General features: G+C 37.3%; 1 protein-coding gene and 1 pseudogene across 6 annotated transcripts in view; both read left to right on the top strand.

Moving 5' to 3' along the window:
- NBEA (neurobeachin) overlaps positions 1-24,165 on the top strand; it is a 673,061-nt gene that overhangs the window by 342,415 nt on the left and 306,481 nt on the right. For all 6 annotated transcript variants that reach the window (XM_059892161.1, XM_059892163.1, XM_059892162.1 and 3 more), the window contains 2 exons: positions 9,294-9,402; positions 15,460-15,626. In XM_059892161.1, coding sequence (XP_059748144.1) covers positions 9,294-9,402; positions 15,460-15,626 — 276 coding nt within the window. The remainder of the gene's footprint in view (positions 1-9,293; positions 9,403-15,459; positions 15,627-24,165) is intronic.
- LOC107132983 (charged multivesicular body protein 3-like) lies at positions 2,384-9,276 on the top strand (annotated as a pseudogene).

The following is a 24,165-nucleotide window of genomic DNA, read 5'->3' as shown; positions in this document are numbered from 1 at the left end:
TCTGCAAGCCAGGCTTCAGCAATATGTGAACCGTGAACTTCCTGATATTCAAGCTGGTTTTAGAAAAGGCAGAGGAACCAGAGATCAAATTGCCAACATCCTCTGGATCATGGAAAAGGCAAGAGAGTGCCAGAAAAACATCTATTTCTGCTTTATTGACTATGCCAAAGCCTTTGACTGTGTGGATCACAATAAACTGTGGAAAATTCTGAAAGAGATGGGAATCCCAGACCACCTGACCTGCCTCTTGAGAAACCTATATGCAGGTCAGGAAGCAACAGTTAGAACTGGACATGGAACAACAGACTGGTTGCAAATAGGAAAAGGAGTACGTCAAGGCTGTATATTGTCACCCTGCTTATTTAATTTCTATGCAGTGTACATCATGAGAAACGCTGGGCTGAAGGAAGCACAAGCTGGAATCAAGATTGCTGGGAGAAATATCAGTAACCTCAGATATGCAGATGACACCAACCCTTATGGCTGAAAGTGAAGAGGAACTAAAAAGCCTCTTGATGAAAGTGAAAGAAGAGAGTGGAAAAGTTGGCCTAAAGCTCAACATTCAGAAAACAAAGATCAAGGCATCTGGTCCCATCACTTCATGGGAAATAGATGGGGAAACAGTGGAAACAGTGTCAGACTTTATTTTTGGGGGCTCCAAAATCACTGCAGATGGTGATTGCAGCCAGGAAATTAAAAGATGATTACTCCTTGGAAGGAAAGTTATGACCAACCTAGATAGCATATTCAAAAGCAGAGACATTACTTTGCCAACAAAGGTTCTTCTAGTCAAGGCTATGGTTTTTCCAGTGGTCATGTATGGATGTGAGAGTTGGACTGTGAAGAAAGCTGAGCACTGAAGAATTGATGCTTTTGAACTGTCGTGTTGGAGAAGACTCTTAAGAGTCCCTTGGACTGCAAAGAGATCCAACCAGTCCATTCTAAAGGAGATCAACCCTGGGTGGTCTTTGGAAGAACTGATTCTAAAGCTGAAACTCCAATACTTTGGCCATCTCATGCGAAGAGTTGACTCATTGGTAAAGACTCTGATGCTGGGAGGGATTGGGGGCAGGAGGAGAAGGGGACAACAAAAAATGAGCTGGCTTGATGGCATCACCGACTCAATGGACCTGAGTTTGAGTGAACTCCGGGAGTTGGTGATGGACAGGAAAGCCTGGTGTGGGGCAATTCTTGGGTCATAGAGAGACACAACTGAGCGACTGAACTGAACTGAACTGAAGTAGTTTATTTCATAAGACACAAATGGTTTCTTATATTTAAAACAATGAAAAGGGAAAGGTACCCTATTTTTGGTAGAGTCATTTCAGTGCCATATTTCTTCCTGTTCCTTTTTTCCTGAAGACATAATTTTGTTGTTGTTTTTATTGTTCTTTCTTACTACAAGCAAATGCCAGCTAGGATTCAAAAAACCAGTCATGGCATGGTTTCCCAGGTGGCTCAGTGTTAAAGAATCTGCCTGCCAGTGTGAGAGTTGCACGAGACATGAGCTCAATCCTGGGTCAGGAAGACCCCCTGGGAGAGGAAATGGCAGCTCCCCCAGTATTCTTGCCTGTATAGATAGTACCATGGACAGAAGAGCCTGGTTGTCTACAGTCCATGGTGTTGCAAAGAATCAGACACGACTGAGGAACTGAGCACGTGTGCACATAGTCATGGCCTGGCCATTAATTTAGTCTAGGAACTCTCCCCAAGGTGTCTGGGTAATGGCTTCAATGCTTTGATTATAGGCTGATTAGTTCCCATATTCATAAGGTGACAACACAGACGATTTATATCCCTCAGTTGCTCTCTACAGAACAGTGTGTGGGAAAACAGAATACTTATTTTATAGCATGACTGTTATAAAGAGTCACAGTCCAAGCTAAAAGGATTAGTTATTTTCTAATTACCAAAAATAGTGTAATAGCTGTACAGGTATTTCTGACATTCTTAATTTCTATATAATTACCATACATACAGGAAAAAAAACTGAATAAATGCTATAAAATACTTGTTAAATAGTGTTAGCAGTGATATAAATACATTTTACATCTGGTCTTCATCTGAAAGTAATTTGTAATTGAGAAGTTAGAGTTTATATGCACAAAATGTTAAACAGTTCAAAATGTCACAGGCATTATAAATAAGTCGTGCAAAAGAAATGGTATAAAAATTGCATTGACTGTAGAAGAAGGACCTGTTCCGGTAGACAGTAATGATTGGGGAAGGCTTCTTTTAGGGCCTAAACAGATAGAGGCACACTATGTAGGATTAAAAAAAGAAAAAAAAAAAAAGTCAACTCTAGTTTTTTTTGTGAAAATAAGATTTAAAACAATAAAAAATACCTTTATGTTTTTTATTATCCAATAAAGCAAATATGGACATAATTTTATTTTAAAAATTATAGTCTCCTTTGAACTTTATATTATTTAAATTGAAAAATGAGAATCGTATTTTTTTCCAGATTTTTTAATAGTCTTTAAAAAAATCACAGGAAGAAATTGAACTTTTCTGATTCAGTCAAACTTTTCCTTACAGTGTCACCAGAAACTTTATGCCTTTCCTTTTACATTCTGGGGCCACTGAAATTAACACAGAGGTATTACATCTGCTCCTACACTGTGTGGCCACTTCTCTTCTGATAAGGACCTGTCTTCTTGACTAAATTGGGATCTAAAAATCTAATCTTACAGCTTGAGCATGTACTATTTCTTCTAGTTTTTAGGATATGTGAGACATTACACACCCATTTTCTAATCAGAAGACTACAACTTAAGACACATGGAAAATTATTTGTCCAAATTTATAACATTAATAAAAAGCAGAATTTAAAAATAAACTAGTTCTTCCTTCTGTTCTCCCATTCATCTATAGAGGATGAAAGATTTATTTGCCTTTTCTGTTGACATTTTTTCTTTCAATAAAACAACAGAAACTATTTATATTTAAAATTCAGCATCTCAGGGCTTCTAATCAATGAAAAACAATTTAAATTATAACAAATTGCATAGAATTAGAGACTTCCTAGTAAACAGAACTTGCCATAATGATATGTATTCCATTTGGAAGAGAATGCTTTGTTTTGTTCCCTGATTGCTTTCCTGTATCTATGACAGCTCCATTCTAGAAGAAGAATGAATGGGATTCAACAAATTGTTTTCTTTTTCTAGTCCCTTTGAAAAATAAACTTAGAGTAGAAGATGAAGACCATTTCATTTACTTCCTGTGTTGTACAGATACTCTGAGGAAGAAAATGTTCCATAATTACCAAGTTATATGATATTTTTATTTACCCATTTTCTATGTGCTAAATATATAATAGAATTTTATAGTGTTAAGCTAATTTATCATTAAAATTACATTTCTTCTTTTCCCCTCCTTCCTACATAACCTGCTCAGGAATTCATTCAGTCATTTTTTCCATTTAGTCATGTGTTATTGGTGAGTCCATGTTTCTCAACAGCTACCATGCAAATCATGTTGGATACAGAGATGAATAGGGATTGTACTTCATTTAACGAACTTCACAGTCTAAGAGAGACTTGTTAAAAGGAAAAAAGAGGGGGAGAAGTCCGTAAGACAGCGTGATAAATATAATTCCCAGAACATCTGAGAAATTGGGACAAGGTCTCTTCGTTGTATGGAGAGGAGTGAGTGGTAAGAGTTCCACAAAGAAGTAGCACATACAGAAATCCTGAAGTTGCATGAATCATTAAAAGAACTATGTCCTCTGAAACACAAAAAAACATATACTGAAAAGGCGGTAGATAAAGTTGGAAAAGTTAAAAAAAAAAAAAAAGTTGGAAAAGTAGACCGACGTCTATGCTGGTAAGTCGCTTCAGTCGTGTCCGACTCTGTGCGACCCCACAGACGGCAGCCCACCAGGCTCTGCTGTCCCTGGGATTCTCCAGGCAAGAACACTGGAGTGGGTTGCCATTGCCTTCTCCATTGTGTGAAAGTGAAAAGTGAAAGTGAAGTCGCTCAGTCGCGTCCGACTCCTAGCGACCCCATGGACTGCAGCCTACCAGGCTCCTCCATCCATGGGATTTTCTAGGCAAGAGTACTGGAGTGGCTTGCCATTGCCTTCTCCTAGACCGATGTCTATGTATAATGTTTAACTATTATCGTGTCAATAAAAGTAGCCAAGAAGTGTAAATAACACTAGTGGCAGAGCGAAAAATGTAACAGAGGAACTGAAGATTTGAGAGAGTCAGAGAAATCGGGGGGCTGTTGTAATTGGATGACAGATGATTAGGCTTGAATTAAAACAATGTTTAAGTAATAAAGAAGCAGATTAAAAATAAATAAAATTGACAAGATTAGTGCTTAATATAGGATGATCTTAAAGTCAGATTTCAACAGATTGAAGAGTGAATAAAGCTGAATGGGCAGTGAGGGTTATCTTCTGCTGTAGAACATTCACATCCTACCCCTAGGATGAATATGAATATGGCTTTCCTGGTTGCTCAGGAAAGCCTTAAATTCTGTCACCTCTCAGTTTTTCAAAGCTTCCCATGGTCTCTTTTTATTCATTCAGTTTTGTACTATTTTATTTCCTGAATTTCTTAATTCTAATCTTGATAGTCCTTGGGGGATATATATATATATATTTTTTTTTTAAGGTTTTCATGGTGGCTCAGAGAGTAAAGAGTCTGCCTACAATGTAAGAGACCTGGGTTTGATCCCTGAGTCAGGAAGGTCTGCTGGAGAAGGGAATGGCAACCCAGTCCACTACTTTTGCCTGAAGAATCCCATGGACAGAGGAGCCTGACAGGCTACAGTCCATGAGATCATAAAGAGTCAGACATTACTGAGTGACTAACAGTTTCATAGATTTTAAAAATACAATTTGGAAAAACTCTTGTGTATTAATGATTCATCAGATTATACAAAGATGAAGGGAATTACACTGACTTGAAAAATAGATTTTGAGATTTTTACCCAAAATGCAGAAAGAGAAAGAAATGAAAAATGAAAGTGATATTAAGAGCTGTGGAGGTAGAATAAGAAAGTTTAATTTGTAAATCATCAGAATTGAAAAAGGAAAATAAATACAGAGTAGGTGAAATGAAATATTTTAAAAGATAATGTTTGTGAATTTTTAAAAGCTGATTGAAAATAAAAATATAGTAATATGAAAATCACAGTGTACCTCAGGTAGGATAAATAAAAAGAAACCCAGGCTAGACACATGGTACTGAAACGGGGCAAAGCCAAAAATAAAGAGGTAAAAGCACCCAGAAAGAAGGAACTGATCATTTAGAAAAATGGGAAAGTAGAATGACAGCAACAAAGAAAGCTAGAAGATAAGGACATAATACTTTCAATGTTTGAAGAAAAAAGTCTCAAAAATTGTATACACAACAAAAATATTTTCAAAAACTATTAGGGGGTGTGATGGTGCAGTAATTTTGTGACATTTTAACTTAACTCCAGTGCCAACCTTTGCTTCCCAGTTCAAAGGAAACAATTAAAAAAGCACACATTATAAGCCACTCTGCCAGAGGGAAATAGACATCATTAGCAAAGAATTTTAATCACTTAGTTTTGATCTGTCTAGTGACTCCCTGGAAGAATAGGTTAAAAGATTCCTTTTGCCTAACTTGGAACTGGCCCAGTGTGAAAAGAAAGCTGCTTTACTGAGGGTGTTTGTTGAAGGCCTTTATAGGCCAGTATCTTAGGTTGCCATTGCCTGAGGTGATAGAGAACAATTGAGGCCAATGGTAGACAAACCGAAAAGCTTGAGAGGAACAGCAGGGGAGTGAAATGTACACTGCTGCTGTCACTTCAGTCGTGTCCGACTCTGTGCGACCCCGTAGATGGCAGCCCACCAGGCTCCCCCATCCCTGGGATTCTCCAGTCAAGAACACTGGAGTGGGTTGCCATTTCCTTCTCCAGTGCATGAAAGTGAAAAGTCAAAGTGAAGTTGCTCAGTCGTGTCCGACTCTTAGCGACCCCATGGACTGCAGCCCACCAGGCTCCTTCATCCATGGGATTCTCCAGGCAAGAGTACTGGAGTGGGTTGCCATTTCCTTCTCCAAAATGTACACAGCACTTTGAAAAGCTCGGACATACTTCTGAAATTCTAAAGGGCCCTGCACATGCTTAGTTTTCATGCTCTGGAAAGAGGAGAAAGTTCCAGACTCTCACCTGTGGATGCTAAGATTCTGTGGCAGCAGGAAGTAAACACAAAGGTAGGGTTGAAACCTGCCTGGTTGAGTGCTCAAGGACTGTCAACACATACACGCAGCTCCTTGAGAAAGTCTGGGAGATTTTTTTAGATTTAGGCATTTAAAGAAATTTTTTTCTAATCATTAACTTCCACTAATGTAATAAAAACAGAGACCTAAATAACTACACATGATGAGGAATACAGCATTAACAAAATTAGCTTAGAAAAGTCAACTTAAGTTTCCTCAGAGGTCCAGATGTAGGACTGAGAAGGGATACCCCCATCTTTACCTAGCGTTACATATTTCCTAAGCAGCTGTAGCACAGATCACGGATTGAGTGAAGGTGCTGCAAGAGGATGCTTAAAATGTGGAATCACGGGATCCAAGTTAGTGAAAAAGGAAATAAATTGAGCAGTGGATGAAGGACTAAGAGAAAACAGAGGGATCACAGAAGTGGAAGTTGGAAGTCTTTTTTTTTTTTTTTTCTGCCTAGAACCAGGGAGAGACAAGTGAAGGGAAGAGAGAAAGGTTAGGATTCTTATCTGTGACTGTGACACAGAGTAGATTATTTGAGCTTAAAAATATAATATGTGAAGCTGATTATGGCCAATAGAGTGACTTCCTGAAGTTAGATAGAATTGAAGATTCTAAAGGAATCTTAGATTTGGGGATTTTTAGCTCCCCTTTAAAAGAGTCAGATAAGTAGAGGCATGGAAATAAAACATCACACATGCCTCTCAATGGCCCCACCCAAGCAGCTGCCTGTGACCTGCCTGGGCTCAGGGAATGGAAAGCTGGGAAGTGCAAGTTCAGTTCAGTTCGCCATAGGGCTATTTGGAAAAACCCAGGAGAAGCCGCCGGAAGAGCTGGTCAGTGAATGGTCACTAAAGATAAGAAATGAGAGTTGTTGACGGGCAGATATGAGATATCCATAGAGAAGAAGAAAAAGTGAAACAGTCTATGAATGATGCTGCCAGAAATGATCAGAAGAATGTCTGCATGGTTCTGGCCAAGGAGATGATTCAGGTCAAGGAAGGCCATGAGCAAGCTCTGTACATCCAAAGCGCACATGAACTCCGTGCTCACGGGGGTGAAGAACCAGCCAACAGTTGTGTGAGTGGCTGGTTCTCTTGCAGAAGAACACAGAGGTGATGAAGGCCGTGCAGCATCTTGTGAAGATCTTGGAAATCCAGGCCACCGTGTGGGAGCTGTCCAAAGAGACGATGAAGGCTGGGATCATAGAAAAGATATTAGAGGACACTTTTGAAAGCATGGGCAATCAAGAAGAAATGAAAGAAGCAGCAGCAATAGAAATTGACAGAATTCTGTTTGACATCACCATAGGGGCTTTAGGCAAAGCACCTAGTAAGGTGCCAGATGTACTCCCGGAGCCTAAATCTCCAGGAGCCATGGCTGCATGAGAAGATGAGGAGGAATAAGAGGCCCTGGAAGCCATTCAGTATTGTAGGGCCCCCAGGCTCTCCTCACAGCCCCATTATTGGGCATACACTCCTTGAAGCCATTTCTGTGTCTCTTGCACTACCCATCTGGGTGTGGCACTGTGTTGTGGAGAAGGTTCTCTGCTAATCTCTCTTTACCCTCTGAAGAGGCTTTGGGATTCAGTGGGATTGTTCTTGAAAGGCGGTGTAGTAAATTCATCATTTTTAGGAGTATAAACAGAAGTGTCATTTTAGGAGATGAGGGCAAAGAAGTCTGTCTTCTTACAATGCACTTCTGAGAATAGTGTTGATTGCCTGAATGTTGAGGATTGTGTGTGTGTGTGTGTGTGTGTATACTTGGTCTGTAAAACACTATATAAATGGATCTTAATAAATTTCTGCTTTAAAAAAAACACACATACAAACATATCATGCATTAGTTGATGTATAACTCCTCAGTGAAAAACTGGGAGGACAGACTTTCAGACAACCAATACAGTTTTCTCTGGTGTATCTGAGGCATGAATCTCTCCTACCCCATCCCCTGCTCTGCCGCCATGCCTCTTGGCTTTGGTCATCCACTGTTTTGTTGCTAAGAATGGTATAATACCTATTAACCAGCCAGACCCTGAGTCTCTCCCTTCCTGCTGTCTTCTGTTAATCTATTTAAATATAATCTGCACTAATTCGCACATATTAGATTTCTTCCTGGCTTTCTTCAGCCTTCATGCACTAGATAAAGCCACTGAACCAAAGACTCCAACCTCTTCTCTTTTGAAGATTATCTATAAAATACAGACCAATGAGGTCATCAAAAGTTAATAGTTGGGAAGTTTAGTCTTTAACTTCTTTTATTTTCCCAGCTTCCTCAGTGATTAAATTTAAGACTATCTGTATGATTGTTTGCCCTCCAACATTATTTACAGAAGTGTTTGAGCCACTTTCCAAGTTAGAGCCAAGTATTATGGCTTCTAGTAGATTTCCCCTTACTCTTATGTTCTTTGAATAACTTAAGTTGTTAACATCCATCCTGAAAACTAGACAATATTCCCTTTGGAATGTGCCTGCGTTCCTCTTAAGTGAGGCCTCCGTCATATGGCCAGGAAGTTCTGCTGTTCCTAGAGTGACAGTCAATTTAACCCAAATCTCACCATGGGATAACAAAGTTTATGTCAGAACAGACATAGATTTTTGTAAGATTTCTAGTGAGAAACTATCTTGAACTCACTGCTCCTCAGAATTTGTTTCAGGAAGGTTCTATCTTAGAATTAAGGATCTGAGCATATAAGTGAATTTTAGATGTAATTTAGTCCTAGTGTCTATATTAATTAAAGTTAAGAATCCAGTCTAGATTTTCTAACGTACGATTATCCAGGTTTTGGGTAAAACTTTACTTTCATGACACTGAATTCTGTTGTTTTAACCATTTTAAAAGTGTCCAAAATCCTTGTTTTTCTTGTGTTTAATAACTTTATTAAATTAACTGAATCATTTGTTCACAAGACACACTATATTTAAAAGGCATTGCTGAAACAGTTTAATAGCATATTTTGTAATTGTATGATTTAGACTTATCTAAAATTTATGCATAGTTAATATTTACAATACTGAAATTTGATTACTGAAAAAAGTTGAGTTGCACAGTTATTAATATTAATTCCAAAGGTATTTTTCTTTTCAGATTGCTATGCCATGCTATGAAGGACCATATAGTTCGTGTTGCAAATGAAGCTGAGTTTATTTTGAACAGACAGAGAGCTGAGGATGTACATAAACATGCAGAGTTTGAGGTAAGGTTTTGGGAGTGAATTAAATTCTGCTTTTCTCTTACAAGTCAGTTGTCACCAATGGTAACCTTACATAAGTTTTTTTTTTTCGAGACGAAAGTTTCACTGAAGGCATTTCAGTTGTTTTTAAAAGCTTTAGTAAATGTCAGACAGGACACTTATTTCTTATTACCTCATTTGCAATATGAAAAGACTACTCTAGCATTATGCTTAACCACTTGATAGACTGAGGTTGTTCTAACTTATTCTTAAAGGCACATACAGTTTTACAGTGCAATTCCTTTAGTAATTTTTAAGCATAGTTTACACACCATTAGATATGGGTGTAATAGTGGTTATGTGAAGAAACAGTTTTACTCTTCTCTAATTTATTATTTAATAATGTATTCATCTCTATTTAGAGTGGCCAAAGATCATTTTAGTTCATATTTTATTTTTATAATTTATACTTTATTAACAAATGAAGCAATCCTATTATATATGATGTATATGTAGATCTGTATGTATATATGGAAACATAATAGTTTAAAATCTTCATAAGCACAAATTATAATTTGCATAAAGAACAAACTATCATTTCTATTTTATATTCAAAAATTTAAGGTATTCCAAGTAGTACATAGTACATACTAATAGTTTTTTAAATAAATATTATTCTTATATTTCTAGCATGTCAATAATTATTTGACATATTACCCTGATTCAATAAACTTATTTTCAGAAATATTTAGGTGACCTGGTGTTAGACTTAGGTTGGCCTTGAAAATAATACCTAAGTCCACCAATTTATGCTCCTGATACAGCATATGAACACATGTCGTGCAGCTGGAAGCTAGAACCCATATTTCCAGTTTTGAGGTTTTTATCTCAATAAAGCAGCTCTCTTAGTCATGCAGGTTGATATAGGTCTAGAGATCTCTGATGTACCTCACTGAAAATAAGGCAGAAATAACTGTTTTGTTATAATAACCATAATATCCACTTCATTTGTCAAATGACACACCACACACCTGTCATATGGGATTGTAGCAGTCTTATCTGAAAAAAATATAAATTCTAATAAAAATACATCAACAGTTAAGTGTTTGTCAGAATGAAGTTTTGTATCTTTCCAACCATAAATAACATCGAATCTTTACAAATCAGGTATCATACTCTAATCTGGATGATGAGAAAAGATTAAGTTATCTGCTTTGAATAACATGTTTAGGTATAAGATATGTCAGAACTCTAGACAAAATAGCAATGTTCAGTTGACTTTTGACCTCTTTTAGTAATAAGGTTTAGAATATTAACTGAATTCCCTGCAGAATCAGTTTTGAGTTGAGCATATTTCTACTAAGAAAAGCAAGTTATTTTCTGGGGATATAAGCAGATCAATATTTGACATGTGAAAGCATTTAAGATACATTTTCAAGCCATCAGATTTTAATTACAAGCTCTAACATATATTTAACCAAGATGATACTAAGCTAAGAGTGATGTTTTACAACCTTTGTACATTATTGTCCCCCTAAGGAAAATTTTTAAATAGTTGTCACCCTAATCAGCCCCTACCATGATTTATTATAATTATAGCCAATATGCTGTTTATTTGTTTGTGTACTGTGTATGCGTGCTTTATACATTTAAAGAGTAAGATTGTTTTCACACACCCTTAATACCATTTTCACCATCTTGGTGAAAATGAGATCTCTCTGATTAAGGACACACAGCTAAAGGAGGTATAGATGCTGTGAATGGAATGTGAACAACTCAATGTTTTTAGATTGTGTACACATAAAATACTGATGTAAACCAAATTTTGAGAGTATTATCATTGTTACTTAATGAACGTGCATTGTTTTTTTTAACCCAAATTTTCTATTTGTTCCTTTTAGGTTAAAGCTATATTAATAAAGTGCATTGATGTGTGTGTATCTGTGTGCATGTGTAGTTTACCAAACATATTCCACTTTTAAATTGTAATAGATTTTGTAAAGCCATAACATGTTATACTAGGACTTCTTGAGGAAATTCTATATCTCCCATATAAGCCTGTAATTAGGAAAAAAAGTATATTTAATTTGAGATGGGTACTTAACAGTTAAGTTTTTTGGCTAACCATTGTAATTGTTAAGGAAGAAAAATGAAAATTTAATTTTACTCTCCAATGAGCTAATGAAATATTAACCTCATTATGGAGACAGATCATTGTACTAATTGGTGAGTCCCTGTACAAAAAGATAAATTGGAAAATGAATTAATCCTTCTTAGGTTACTGAAGGATTATTTCTCTGGAAGACATGACTTTGGTAGTCTAAATCGAGAGATAGTTGAAAGGATTATGCTCATATACCTTCCATGAAGGATTTTTACTTTGTAATAATGAATGTGAACTCATTATATGTGTATTTTAGAAGTATAAAACTTTTTTATAATTATATGACTCATATTAATACTTGATAATATTAAAATATTCAGTCACTCTATACGTAAATCATTATACAAAAAAGACTTAGGATTAAAGAGATGTTTCATCACATGTTCATGTTTGTATTGAACCTTTTTGATACACAAGATTGCCTATGTTTCTAATACCAATGAACTTGAATACAGATAGCTGAGAGGACAACTGATTATTAGGTAGAGAAGATTAAGAGAGTAGTTATCATTCAACGACACTTTGAATATATTAAATTCCAGAGCTAAGATACTCTGTAGAGAAAATCTTGTTTTAGCCCTTTATTTTATGAATATAAAACTGAATACAGAGAAAAAAGAATTTACATAAAGTGTGAAATTGAATGAAACTCTAAATTCCTAAACTATCTTCTATACCACATTGCCATTTATGGCATCAGGTCAGATCAGATCAGATCAGTCACTCAGTTGTGTCCGACTCTTTGCAACCCCATGAATCGCAGCACGCCAGGCCTCTCTGTCCATCACCAACACCCGGAGTTCACTGAGACTCATGTCCATCGAGTCAGTGACGCCATCCAGCCATCTCATCCTCTGCCGTCCCCTTCTCCTCTTGCCCCCAATCCCTCCCAGCATCAGGGTGTTTTCCAATAGTCAACTCTTCGAATGAGGTGGCCAAAGTACTGGAGTTTCAGCTTTAGCATCATTCCTTCCAAAGAAATCCCAGGGCTGATCTCCTTCAGAATGGACTGGTTGGATCTCCTTGCAGTCCAAGGGACCCTGAAGAGTCTTCTCCAACACCACACTTCAAAAGCATCAATTCTTCGGCGCTCAGCCTTCTTCACAGTCCAACTCTCACATCCATACGGCGCTCGGCCTTCTTCACAGTCCAACTCTCACATCCATACATGACCACAGGAAAAATCATAGCCTTGACTAGACGAATCTTTGTTGGCAAAATAATGTCTCTGCTTTTGAATATGCTATCTAGGTTGGTCATAACTTTCCTTCCAAGGAGTAAGCGTCTTTTAATTTCATGGCTGCAGTCACCATCTGTAGTGATTTTGGAGCTCAGAAAAATAAAGTGTGACACTGTTTCCACTGTTTCCCTATCTATTTCCCATGAAGTGGTGGGACCGGATGCCATGATCTTCGTTTTCTGAATGTTGAGCTTTAAGCCAACTTTTTCACTCTCCACTTTCACTTTCATCAAGAGGCTTTTGAGTTCTTCACTTTCTGCCATAAGGGTGGTGTCATCTGCATATCTGCGGTTATTGATATTTCTCCCAGCAATCTTGATTCCAGCTGGTGTTTCTTCCAGTCCAGCGTTTCTCATGGAACACTATTAAATGGCACAGTTTTGATTTATATATAATTATCAGGAACATAACATTTTTAAGTAAGACATTTCATTCCAATCCCAAAGAAAGGTAATGCCAAAGAATGCTCAAACTACCGCGCAATTGCACTCATCCCACACGCTAGTAAACTAATGCTCAAAATTCTCCAAGCCAGCCTTCAGCAATACATGAACCGTGAACTTCCAGATGTTCAAGCTGGTTTTAGAAAAGGCAGAGGAACCAGAGATCAAATTGCCAACATCCGCTGGATCATGGAAAAAGCAAGAGAGTTCCAGAAAAACATCTATTTCTGTTTTATTGACCATGCCAAAGCCTTTGACTGTGTGCATCACAATAAACTGTGGAAAATTCTTAAAGAGATGGGAATACCAGACCACCTGACCTGCCTCTTGAGAAACCTGTATGCAGGTCAGGAAGCAACAGTTAGAACTGAACATGTAACAACAGACTGGTTCCAAATAGGAAAAGGAGTACGTCGAGGCTGTATATTGTCACCCCGCTTATTTAACGTCTATGCAGAGTACATCATGAGAAATGATGGGCTGGAGGAAGCAACAAGCTGGAATCAAGATTGCCAGGAGAAATATCAATAACCTCAGATATGCAGATGACACCACCCTTATGGCAGAAAGTGAGGAGGAACTAAAGAGCCTCTTGATGAAAGTGAAATAGGGGAGTGAAAAAGTTGGCTTAAAGCTCAACATTCACAAAACTAAGATCATGGCATCCAGTTCCATCACTTTATGGAAAATAGATAGGGAAACAGTGGAAACAGTGTCAGACTTTATTTTTTTGGGCTCCAAAATCACTGCAGATGGTGACTGCAGCCATGAAATTAAAAGACGCTTACTCCTCGGAAGGAAAGTTATGACCAACCTAGATAGCATATTAAAAAGCAGAGACATTTCTTTGTCAACAAAGGTCCATCTAGTCAAGGCTATGGTTTTTCCAGTGGCCATGTATGGATGTGAGAGTTGGACTATAAAGAAAGCTGAGTGCCAAAGAATTAATGCTTTGAACTGTGGTGTTGGAGAAGACTCTTGAGAGTCTCTTGGATTGCAAGGAGATCCAACCAGTCCATCCTACAGGAGATCATTCCTGGGTGTTCATTGGAAGGACTGATTTTGAAGCTGAAACTCCAATACTTTGGCCACCTGATGTGAAGAGCTGACTGATTTGAAAAGACCCTGATGCTGGGAAAGATTGAGGGCAGGAGGAGAATGGGACGACAGAGGATAAGATAGTTGGATGACATCACTGACTCAATGGACATGGGTTTGGGTGGACTCCGCATGTTAGTGATGGACAGGGAGGCCTGGCTTGCTGCAGTTCATGGATTCGCAAAGAGTTGTATACAACTGAGCAGCTGAACTGAGCTGATACTATATTGGGCTTCCGTGGTGGCTCAGATGGTAAAAAAAAAAATCTTCCTGCAATTCAGGAGACCTGGGTTCAACCCCTGGGTCAGGAAGATCCCCTGGAGGAGGGAATGGCTACCTACTCCAGTAATCTTGCCTGGAGAATTCCATGGATAAAAGAACCCGACAGGCTACAGTCCATGGTGTGGCAAAGAACTGGACATGACTGAACAACAAACACTTATATACTATATTAGGGGCTTCCCTGGTAGCTCAGCAGTAAAGAATTCCCCTGCCAATGCAGGATACCTGGGTTCAGTCCCTCAGTCGGGACGATCTCCTGGAAAAGGAAATGGCAAACCACTCCATTGTTCTTGCTGGGAAATCCCATCTATAGAGCAGCCTGGCAGGCTACCATCCATGGGGTCAGAAAAAGTCAGACACTACGTAGCAACTAAACAGCAACAACAACATTGTATTGGTAAAATAATAAGTAGATTTGCATTTTTGATAAACTATTTTGTTTCTAAAATGCTCACTTTTAGAATATGTTAAAATCAGAATTTCAGAATTGAAAAGTAGATTAAAAGTCATAAATTATCTGATAATATTACTTAATGAGCTTTCCTTGGGACTCAGATGGTAAAGAATCTGCCTACAATGCGAGAGACCCAGATTATTAACATTCAAATTGCTTTCCATATACTTTATGTATAAACACATAGAAAGAACACAGTTTTACCAGTTTAAAAAGTGACCATATGTATATGCATATATATATACACATACATATATACTAGAATATCTTTCAAAATATTATATTACCTGAATTTTAAAAATTGAATTGATAATGATTACCCTTTAATTCAAGGCTAGATACCATTTCTTTCCTATATAGATAGAGGTGTATTATCATGCACTGTTGGTATTTCTTCTAGTCACAGTGTGCCCAATATGCTGCTGATAGAAGAGAGGAAGAGAAGATGTGTGACCATCTCATAAGTGCCGCAAAGCATCGGGACCACGTGACTGCAAATCAGTTGAAACAGAAAATCTTGAACATTCTCACAAATAAGCATGGTGCATGGGGAGCGGTTTCTCATAGGTGAGTTGTAAAAAAAAATACTAGAAGTAAAGAGTAACTCATAGGTTAATTTTAAAAGTTATAAATAAAAAATAACTATAAACTTAAAAATTACTCATAGACTATTATTTTAAAGTATTATAAATTGCTTAATTTTTTTCCTGAAATCTTTTTAATGACTCTTTAGAATGGCTTTAAAAGAAAATCTAAACTTTTACAAGTAATCTAATGGAAGTTATTTCTAATTTATAATTATGTATAACAATACAAAATTTGTTTAGACAAGTATTTTAGACTATCATTTCTCATATATAGCAAGAGTGTAGAAATGGTTTGTTTTTAATCTTTTAGAGTCAACTCTTCAAATTATTAGATTTATATCATTCTTAATTTTGCTTACATATAAGTAATAATATAAGCATGTATTATGGAGAAGTAATAACATTCTTTAAAAATATTTTATTTCATATTTCTCTATTCACTTTTTCTTAGGAAAGGTTTTCATCTCAAATTAGGCTATTTTTGAGACAATAATAAAGTGTTTTTCTACTAAAATTTTGTGGGTATAAAATTGTTTTGTTTTCTTCTGCACAGTGTTTTCTAGAAAAATAGTAGTGAGTCAGGTCACTATATTTAGATTGCTAAGGTCCTTCATTTATATATATTAGGACTGTCTTATCTCATTGAATGTTTTTATCCAGTCTCTGTCTGGCAGAATTTAGGGGTTGGTTACCTGTGGAAAGGACACTAAGAAAAATTCTGGTAGAAGTGATTCTGTTAGCTAGAGATAACATCTGGAATATGGCCAGGATAGTTGATCAACTGTCCTGGGATCTCAAGTATAAGATAGATTTAAGAAAACTTTATTATTTGAATTTAAAGTAATATTATAACATAAACATCTTTAAAAATAGCTAACTCTAGATATTTGTTTCTTATAATAATAACAATACCACCACATCTAACATTAATTAAATATTTATTGTTTGCCAGGCACTATACTAAGAATGTTAAATGAGATTTTTTTTTAACATTCAGAAAATCTCTATTAAGGTTGATACTGAATTTTTTTTTTCATATTACAATAAAGAAATTTGAAGATTTCAGAGTTTAAGTGAAACCTGTATAGTATCACACAGTTTTACAAGTAGAAGCAGACTGTATCAGTCAGGGTTCACCAGACAAACAGAAAAGATCCAACAGAATATATATAAGATACAGATATAGATGTAGGTATGGATATGAATATAGATATATAGATATTTATTTATTTTAAAGAATTGGCTCACATGCTTATGGGACCTGGCAAATCTGAAATCTGTAGGCTGGGCTGGCAGTCTGGAAGCACAGACAGGATTTCTGTCTTGAGGCAGAATTCCTTCTTCTCCAGGAAACCTAGGTCTTTTCTCTTAAGACCTTCAACTGATTAGATGAGTCCCACCCACATTACTGGGCATAATATCCTTTACTTATAGTCAACTGTTTATACATGTTATCACACCTACAAAATACCTTCACAGCAACATCTAGACTAGTATTTGATGAAACAGCTGAGCACCAAAGCCTGGCCTGCCCTCACATAATTAAATTATAGTCTGGTAGAAGGGGCTGGTAGTAAACAAATAATTATAGAAATAAAACATTAATAACAAAATTCAGCAAACGTTAGGAAAGAAAAATATAGGGTACTCTGAAAGAAAGAGTGTAACAGAGAATCTTTATTTTAGATTAGAGATTTCAGGGAAGACTTTTTCTTTTTTTTTTTTTCCTTTTTTTAAAATTTTATTTTATTTTTTAACTTTACAATATTGTATTGGTTTTGCCATACATCAACATGAATCCGCCACAGGTACACACATGTTCCCCATCCTTAACCCTCCTTGCTCCTCCCTCCCCATATGATTATCTCAATAGATGCAAAGACTTTTTCAAAGAAGGTCAGTTTAGGCCAAGTTTTGAGGGATGAGAAGGGAATCATCAGCAAAGTGTGGAATATAGAACATTAGGAGACAAACATTACAAAGACTCAGACTATAGAGATAATAAAATGAACAGAAAGGGGAGTTCTATGTCTACAGCTCAGTGAGTGGTGGGGGTGGTGTCTTGAGATGAGGCTGGAGAGGAACATATGAGCCTGATGATTTAAAGTCCTGTAGATCACAAGGATTTGTGACTTTATCCTAAGTGGCATGAAAAACAGTGAAGGGTTTTGAGCAGAAGGGTAACATGATCTGATTTATGTTTAAAAAGATTAGTCTGGCTGCTTTATGAAGACATATACTAGAAGAAATAGGAAAATATGGTCAACCTGTTTTAGCTGAGGTCACATGTCACCCTTTCTATAGAGTTTCCTGGGTTCTCTATCTTTTGTAAACCTGATTCCTCATAGTTTGTGATAATTATCTGTATTGCAACTGTCTGTGGTATATCACTTACTGTTTTATAGCAATGTAGATGTGCCTGCCTCTTCCAATAGCCTTGTTGTTTCCTCAGTGGAGAGGTTGAATACCACTTATAGATATATTCTTGTTATTAAATATATGTTAAATCTGAAGGAATTTCATCTCTATAATATTCTACTTCCTGTTTTATATAAAATGTTTAGTTTTAACATACAGTTCCTTTTAATTTTATCTTTTGACTCAATTATGCTGCTCATTGGCTCTAACATATTTTAACTTTTGAATTCGTGTAATGTTATTGATCTTGATTTCTTCCCTGTGGAAAAACTAGAATTTGAGAGCTTTTTTAAAATATACATTACAAGTTGTATTGACAAGTATGTTGGTAGCACTAAGTAGAAGAAACAATCTATTAATATTAATTGTGATCTTGTTAATACTGTGAAATCTAAGATGACCAAAAAATTAACTTGCTTAGAAATAAAAAATATTCGTATCATAGCTCATTCTCATTTAATGGCTATGAAACTTCATAGAATAGCATGCCATTGCTTCTAAAAAGTTATATAAATAAATATAACAGGTTCAAATGAGAGGATGGACATAGTTATTGGATTTCAATCTGATAGTCTACACTTCCAAAACAAGACTTGATCTGTATCAAGAGTTCTCTCACTCTATCAATAATTTAAAGTCAAAGTAATGAAATAACCCAAAATCAGCATTATAAGCACAAAATATTAACTTAAAGTAATGTAATTTAACACTAAAACATAAAGCAAGGAGTGAGCAGGTAGTATTTCAAGTGAAAATCATATACTTTTTTTTTTTTTTTAAACTTTACATAATTGTATTAGTTTTGCCAAATATCAAAATGAATCCGCCACAGGTATACATGTGTTCCCCATCCTGAACCCTCCTCCCTCCTCCCTCCCCATACCATCCCTCTGGGTCGTCCCAGTGCACTAGCCCCAAGCATCCAGTATCGTGCATCGAACCTGGACTGGCAACTCGTTTCATACATATACTTTTGAAACAAAGTCTAGATTTGAAATATTTTGAAACAGTCGTATTAACTTTCACTTCCTGGCTCCATTTCTCTGTCCTTTGACTTAAAATGTTTACTGATGCCATTTATAATGGGTATGAACTACAGCCCCTGTACTCAGATTTTATTTAAACCTGAATTAATTTGCCCTGAGTCCCTTCCATGGGAGTTGGAAAACTCAGTCTTATTTATTAATAGGGCCCCACACACTCAAGGATTATGCTGAGATTCTGCTAATCTTATTAATGTAAAGCTCTGGATCTTCATTTTACTCTGGGCTCTAGAGATACGCTTATTCTTAAAAGCAGGTCTGTTTCTGGACAAAATTAGACTTTAGTTTCTGCATTAATGCAACGAGCTGTGGTACCTGGGGAACAGCCGCACATGTCCCTGCCCTTTCATTGGAAGTAAATGTACCATCTCACTTTCAGGACCCTCTTCTTACATCATCTTCTTAGTCTTACAATAAACTACCCAAACCCTGGATACCTCAGTGTCTTCTTCCCTTAAGACTCATTGTCCAGCATGTCTTCTGGGATAGTTCAGCTGCCTTTTAAAAGGAGTATCTCATATCTGCTAAGAAGGTAAAAATAGCCTCAGATTTCTAGATCCAAAACCCTGCTTATTTTGGAGAAGTTGGCATACAGCGTAGTGGGGATTTTGCTTAGTTTTCTGATCCATTTTATTCCCTGGCTGGGACTTTTTTGCAACCATCTGTTTGAACTCTAGGTTCTGTAACCATGGAACAGATTTTCATTTTCCTTGGGTACTTGGAAATCTTTAACATTGGGTACTTGAATCTTTAACATTCAACTCATTGTGTTCTAATTAATTTAGATCACTGATTCTAACCACTTTAATAGAAAACATACATCTAAAATTATGTAATGTCATTGTGACTTGATGGTTAAATGGTTAGTAAAGAATCAAGAATGTTGTCCAGGTTGCTGTCATCACTCACCAGGTAATGGTGGTGCCATTCTTAGAACTCAGAAACACTGAAAGAAGTGGTGTAGATGGGAAGATGATTATTGAGTTTGCCTTGCCCAGATCATATTTTAATGGAAAAGTCTACCATAAAGAAGAAAATAGAGCTCCATATGACAGTAGGTCACTGTTCGTGCATGTGATGAACTTCTTAGACATGGCCAAATATATACTTCCAATCCCCAACAAATCTCATCTCTCTTATTCCTTGATTTACTTCTTTCTTTCATCTTCCACTCCCCATACAGCACACGTACACACATTGTCCCTCAACAGATCGTGTCAGCAATACATCTATATGTTTTCTTCTTCCAACCACCAAAAGTTGTTATAATATGGATTCTTGTAGGGTAGTGGGATTTTATTTTGAGTTAATTATACTATATTTTGAATTATTTTCCCAACTTCTCTGAGTGTATCACATGATGTTTTCTCTGATACAGCAAAACACTCGATTACAATAGATTACAAGGTCTGTACTCCATTTCCTTCCAAATAAAAGGAAGGAGCCTAATTGTAAATTTTTAAAATATGTAAGAAACTTCTTATATTCTGTCAACAGCCAAAAAGAGAAAGAACTGTATCTGTGACTATTAAGCTCTATCTTTAAATAGGTTTAAAAGCACATTATCTTTAATTCATCACTTCTAGGGTTGTTTATTGCTGGATAGTTTCATCAAGGCAAAGGAGTAAACATATTAAGTTAAAAATAAGAAAGTGATTGAAGTGATAGAGTGATAAGTGATAATTTAAATAGTTAAGGAAGGAAGCAAAGTAAAGAAAGCAGGGGACTGATACACAGAAAATAATGGAGTCAAGAAAATAAGAGTCAGTGAACTGAAACTATGGGAAGCTCTCAGATGTTTGATTTTAAGATTTCAGAGATATATAAGAACAGGTTAACACAACCCGAATGTGGTCATACAAATACAGTAATTAAGTGGAGTCAAGTTGAAAACCATAATAATGAGATCAAGAAACTGAAAGGATGGAATCTTGCATTTGGCACTTAAGTTGAATTGTTATTGTTTAGTCGCTAAGTCATGTCCGACTCTGTGAACCCGTGGACTACAGCATGCCAGGCTTCCGTGTCCTTCAGTGCCTCCCAGAGTTTACTCAGATTCATCTCCACTGAGTTAGTGATGCTATCTAACCATCTTATTCTCTGCGGTCTTCTATTTTTGGCTTCAATCTTTCCCAGTATCACGGTCTTTTTAAGTGAGTCGGCTCTTTGCATAAAGTAGCCAAAGTATAGAAGCTTCAGCTTCAGCATCAGTCCTTCCAAAGAATATTGAGGGTTGATTTCCTTTAGGATTGACTGGTTTGATCTCCTTGCAGTCCAAGGGACTCTGCTGCTGCTGCTAAGTCACTTCAGTCATGTCCAACTCTGTGCAACCCCATAGACGGCAGCCCACCAAGCTCCCCCGTCCCTGAGATTCTCCAGGAAAGAACACTGGAGTGGGTTGCCATTTCCTTCTCCAATGCATGAAAGTGAAAAGTGAAAGTGAAGTCGCTCACTTGTGTCCGACTCTTAGTGACCCCATGGACTGCAGCCCACCAGGCTCCTCCATCCATGGGATTTTCCAGGCAAAAGTACTGGAGTGGGGTGCTATTGCCTTCTCCACCAAGGGACTCTAAAGAGTCTTATCTACCACCACAATTCAAAAACATCAATTCTTTGGCATTCAGCCTTCTTTATGGTCCAGCTCTCACAACCATACACAACTACTAGAAAAACCATAGCTCTGACTGTACAGAATTTTGTTGGCAAAGTGATGTGTCTGCTTTTTTAATATCCTATCTAGGTTTGTCACACTTTCCTTCCAAGTAGCAAGCATCTTTGAATTTCATAGCTGCAGTCACCACTTGCAGTGATTTTGGAGCCCAAAGAAAGAAAATCTGTCACTGCTTTGACATTTTCCCCTTCTTTTTACCATGAAGTGGAGGTACTGGATGCCATGATCTTAGTTTTTTGAATGTTGAGTTTTAAGCTGGCTTTTTCTCTCTCCTGTTTCACCCTCATTAAGAGGCTCTTTAGTTCCCTTTACTTTTCTGTAGAGTAGTGTCATCTGCATATCTGAGGTATTGATATTTCTCCTGACAATCTTGATTCCAGCTTGTGATTCATCCAGCTCGGTATTTTGCATGATGTATACAGCCTTGACATATAATTACAGTATTTGGGATGGAAAGGAAAATTGTGAGCAGCTTCTGAGTCTTCAGTAAATGAAAGGAAAATAATGTGAAGCTGGGAGAATATTCCAAATGGGGAAAAGACCAAAGTGGTATTACCAGATTCAGCAAATACCTTTAGAAGTATCAAAGTTCATCTTCCCTTAAAGAGAGAGAGAGAAAACTTTAACAGCCTGTCAGTCTCTCCAAAGTAAAATAATTTATAAAATGCTTTACGTACCATTCAGTCCAGTTCAGTCGCTCAGTCATGTCCGACTCTTTGCAACCCCATGAATTGCAACACGCCAGGCCTCCCTGTCCATCACCAACTCCTGGAGTTCACTCAAACTCAACGTCCATTGAGTCGGTGATGCCGTCCAGCCATCTCATCCTCTGTCATTCCCTTCTCCTCCTGCCCCAATCCCTCCCAGCATCACAGTCTTTTCCAATGAGTCAGCTCTTCGCATGAGGTGGCCAAAGTACTGGAGTTTCAGCTTTAGCATCATTCCTTCCAAAGAACACCAGTCCTTTAGAATGGACTGGTTGAATTTCCTTGCAGTCCAAGGGACTCTCAAGAGTCTTCTCCAACACCACAGTTCAAAAGCATCAGTTCTTTAGCTCTCAGCTTTCTTCACAGTCCAATTCTCACATCGATACATGACCACTGAAAAAACCATAGCCTTGACGAGACAGCAAAGTAATGTCTCTGCTTTTGAATATACTATCTAGGTTGATCATAGCTTTCCTTCCAAGGAGTAATCATCTTTTAATTTCATGGCTGCAATCACCATCTGCAATGATTTTGCAGCCCCCAAAAAATAAAGTGTGACACTGTTTCCACTGTTTCTCCATCTATTTCCCATGAAGTGATGGGACCAGATGCCATGATCTTCGTTTTCTGAAAGTTGAATTTTAGGCCAAATTTTTCACTCTCCTCTTTCACTTTCATCAAGAGGCGTTTTAGTTCCTCTTCACCTCTGCCATAAGGGTGGTGTTGTCTACATATCTGTGGTTATTGATATTTCTCCCAGCAATCTTGATTCTAGCTTGTGCTTCCTCCAGCCCAGCGTTTCTCATGATGTACTCTGCATATAAGTTAAATAAGCAGGGTGACAATATACAGCCTTAACATGCTCCTTTTCCTATTTGGAACCAGTCTGTTGTTCCATGTCCATGGTTTTCTAAAACCAGCTTGAACATCAGGAAGTTCACGGTTCACGTATTGCTGAAGCCTGGCCTGGAGAATTCTGAGCATTACTTTACTAGCGTGTGAGATGAGTGCAATTGTGCGGTAGTTTGAGCATTCTTTGGCATTGCCTTTCTTTGGGATTGGGATGAAAACGGACCTTTTCCAGTCCTGTGGCCACTGCTGAGTTCTCCAAATTTGCTGGCATATTGAGTGTAGCACTTTCACAGCATCATCTTTCAGGATTTGAAATAGCTCAACTGGAATTCCATCACCTCCACTAGCTTTGTTCATAGTGATGCTTTCTAAGGTCTGCTTAGATATCACATTCCAGGATGTCTGGCTCTAGGTGAGTGATCACACCATCTTGATTATCTTGGTTGTGAAGATTTTTTTTTTATTGTTCTGTGTATTCTTGCCACCTCCTCTTAATACATTCTGCTTCTGTTAGATCCATACCATTTCTGTCCTTTATTGAGCCCATCTTTGCATGAAATGTTCCCTTGGTATCTCTAATTTTCTTGAAGAGATCTCTAGTCTTTCCCATTCTGTTGTTTTCCTCTATTTCTTTGCATTGATCACTGAGGAAGGCTTTCTTATCTCTTCTTGCTATTCTTTGGAACTCTGCATTAAGATGCTTGTATCTTTCCTTTTCTCCTTTGCTTTTCACTTCTCTTCTTTTCACAGCTATTTGTAAGGCCTCCCCAGACAGCCATTTTTCTTTTTTGAGTTTCTTTTCCATGGGGATGGTCTTAATCCCTGTCT

This window comes from Bos taurus, chromosome 12, assembly GCF_002263795.3.
Source record: "Bos taurus isolate L1 Dominette 01449 registration number 42190680 breed Hereford chromosome 12, ARS-UCD2.0, whole genome shotgun sequence".
NCBI classification, from domain to species: Eukaryota; Metazoa; Chordata; class Mammalia; order Artiodactyla; family Bovidae; genus Bos; species Bos taurus.
This window is presented reverse-complemented; position numbering and strand designations above follow the sequence as displayed.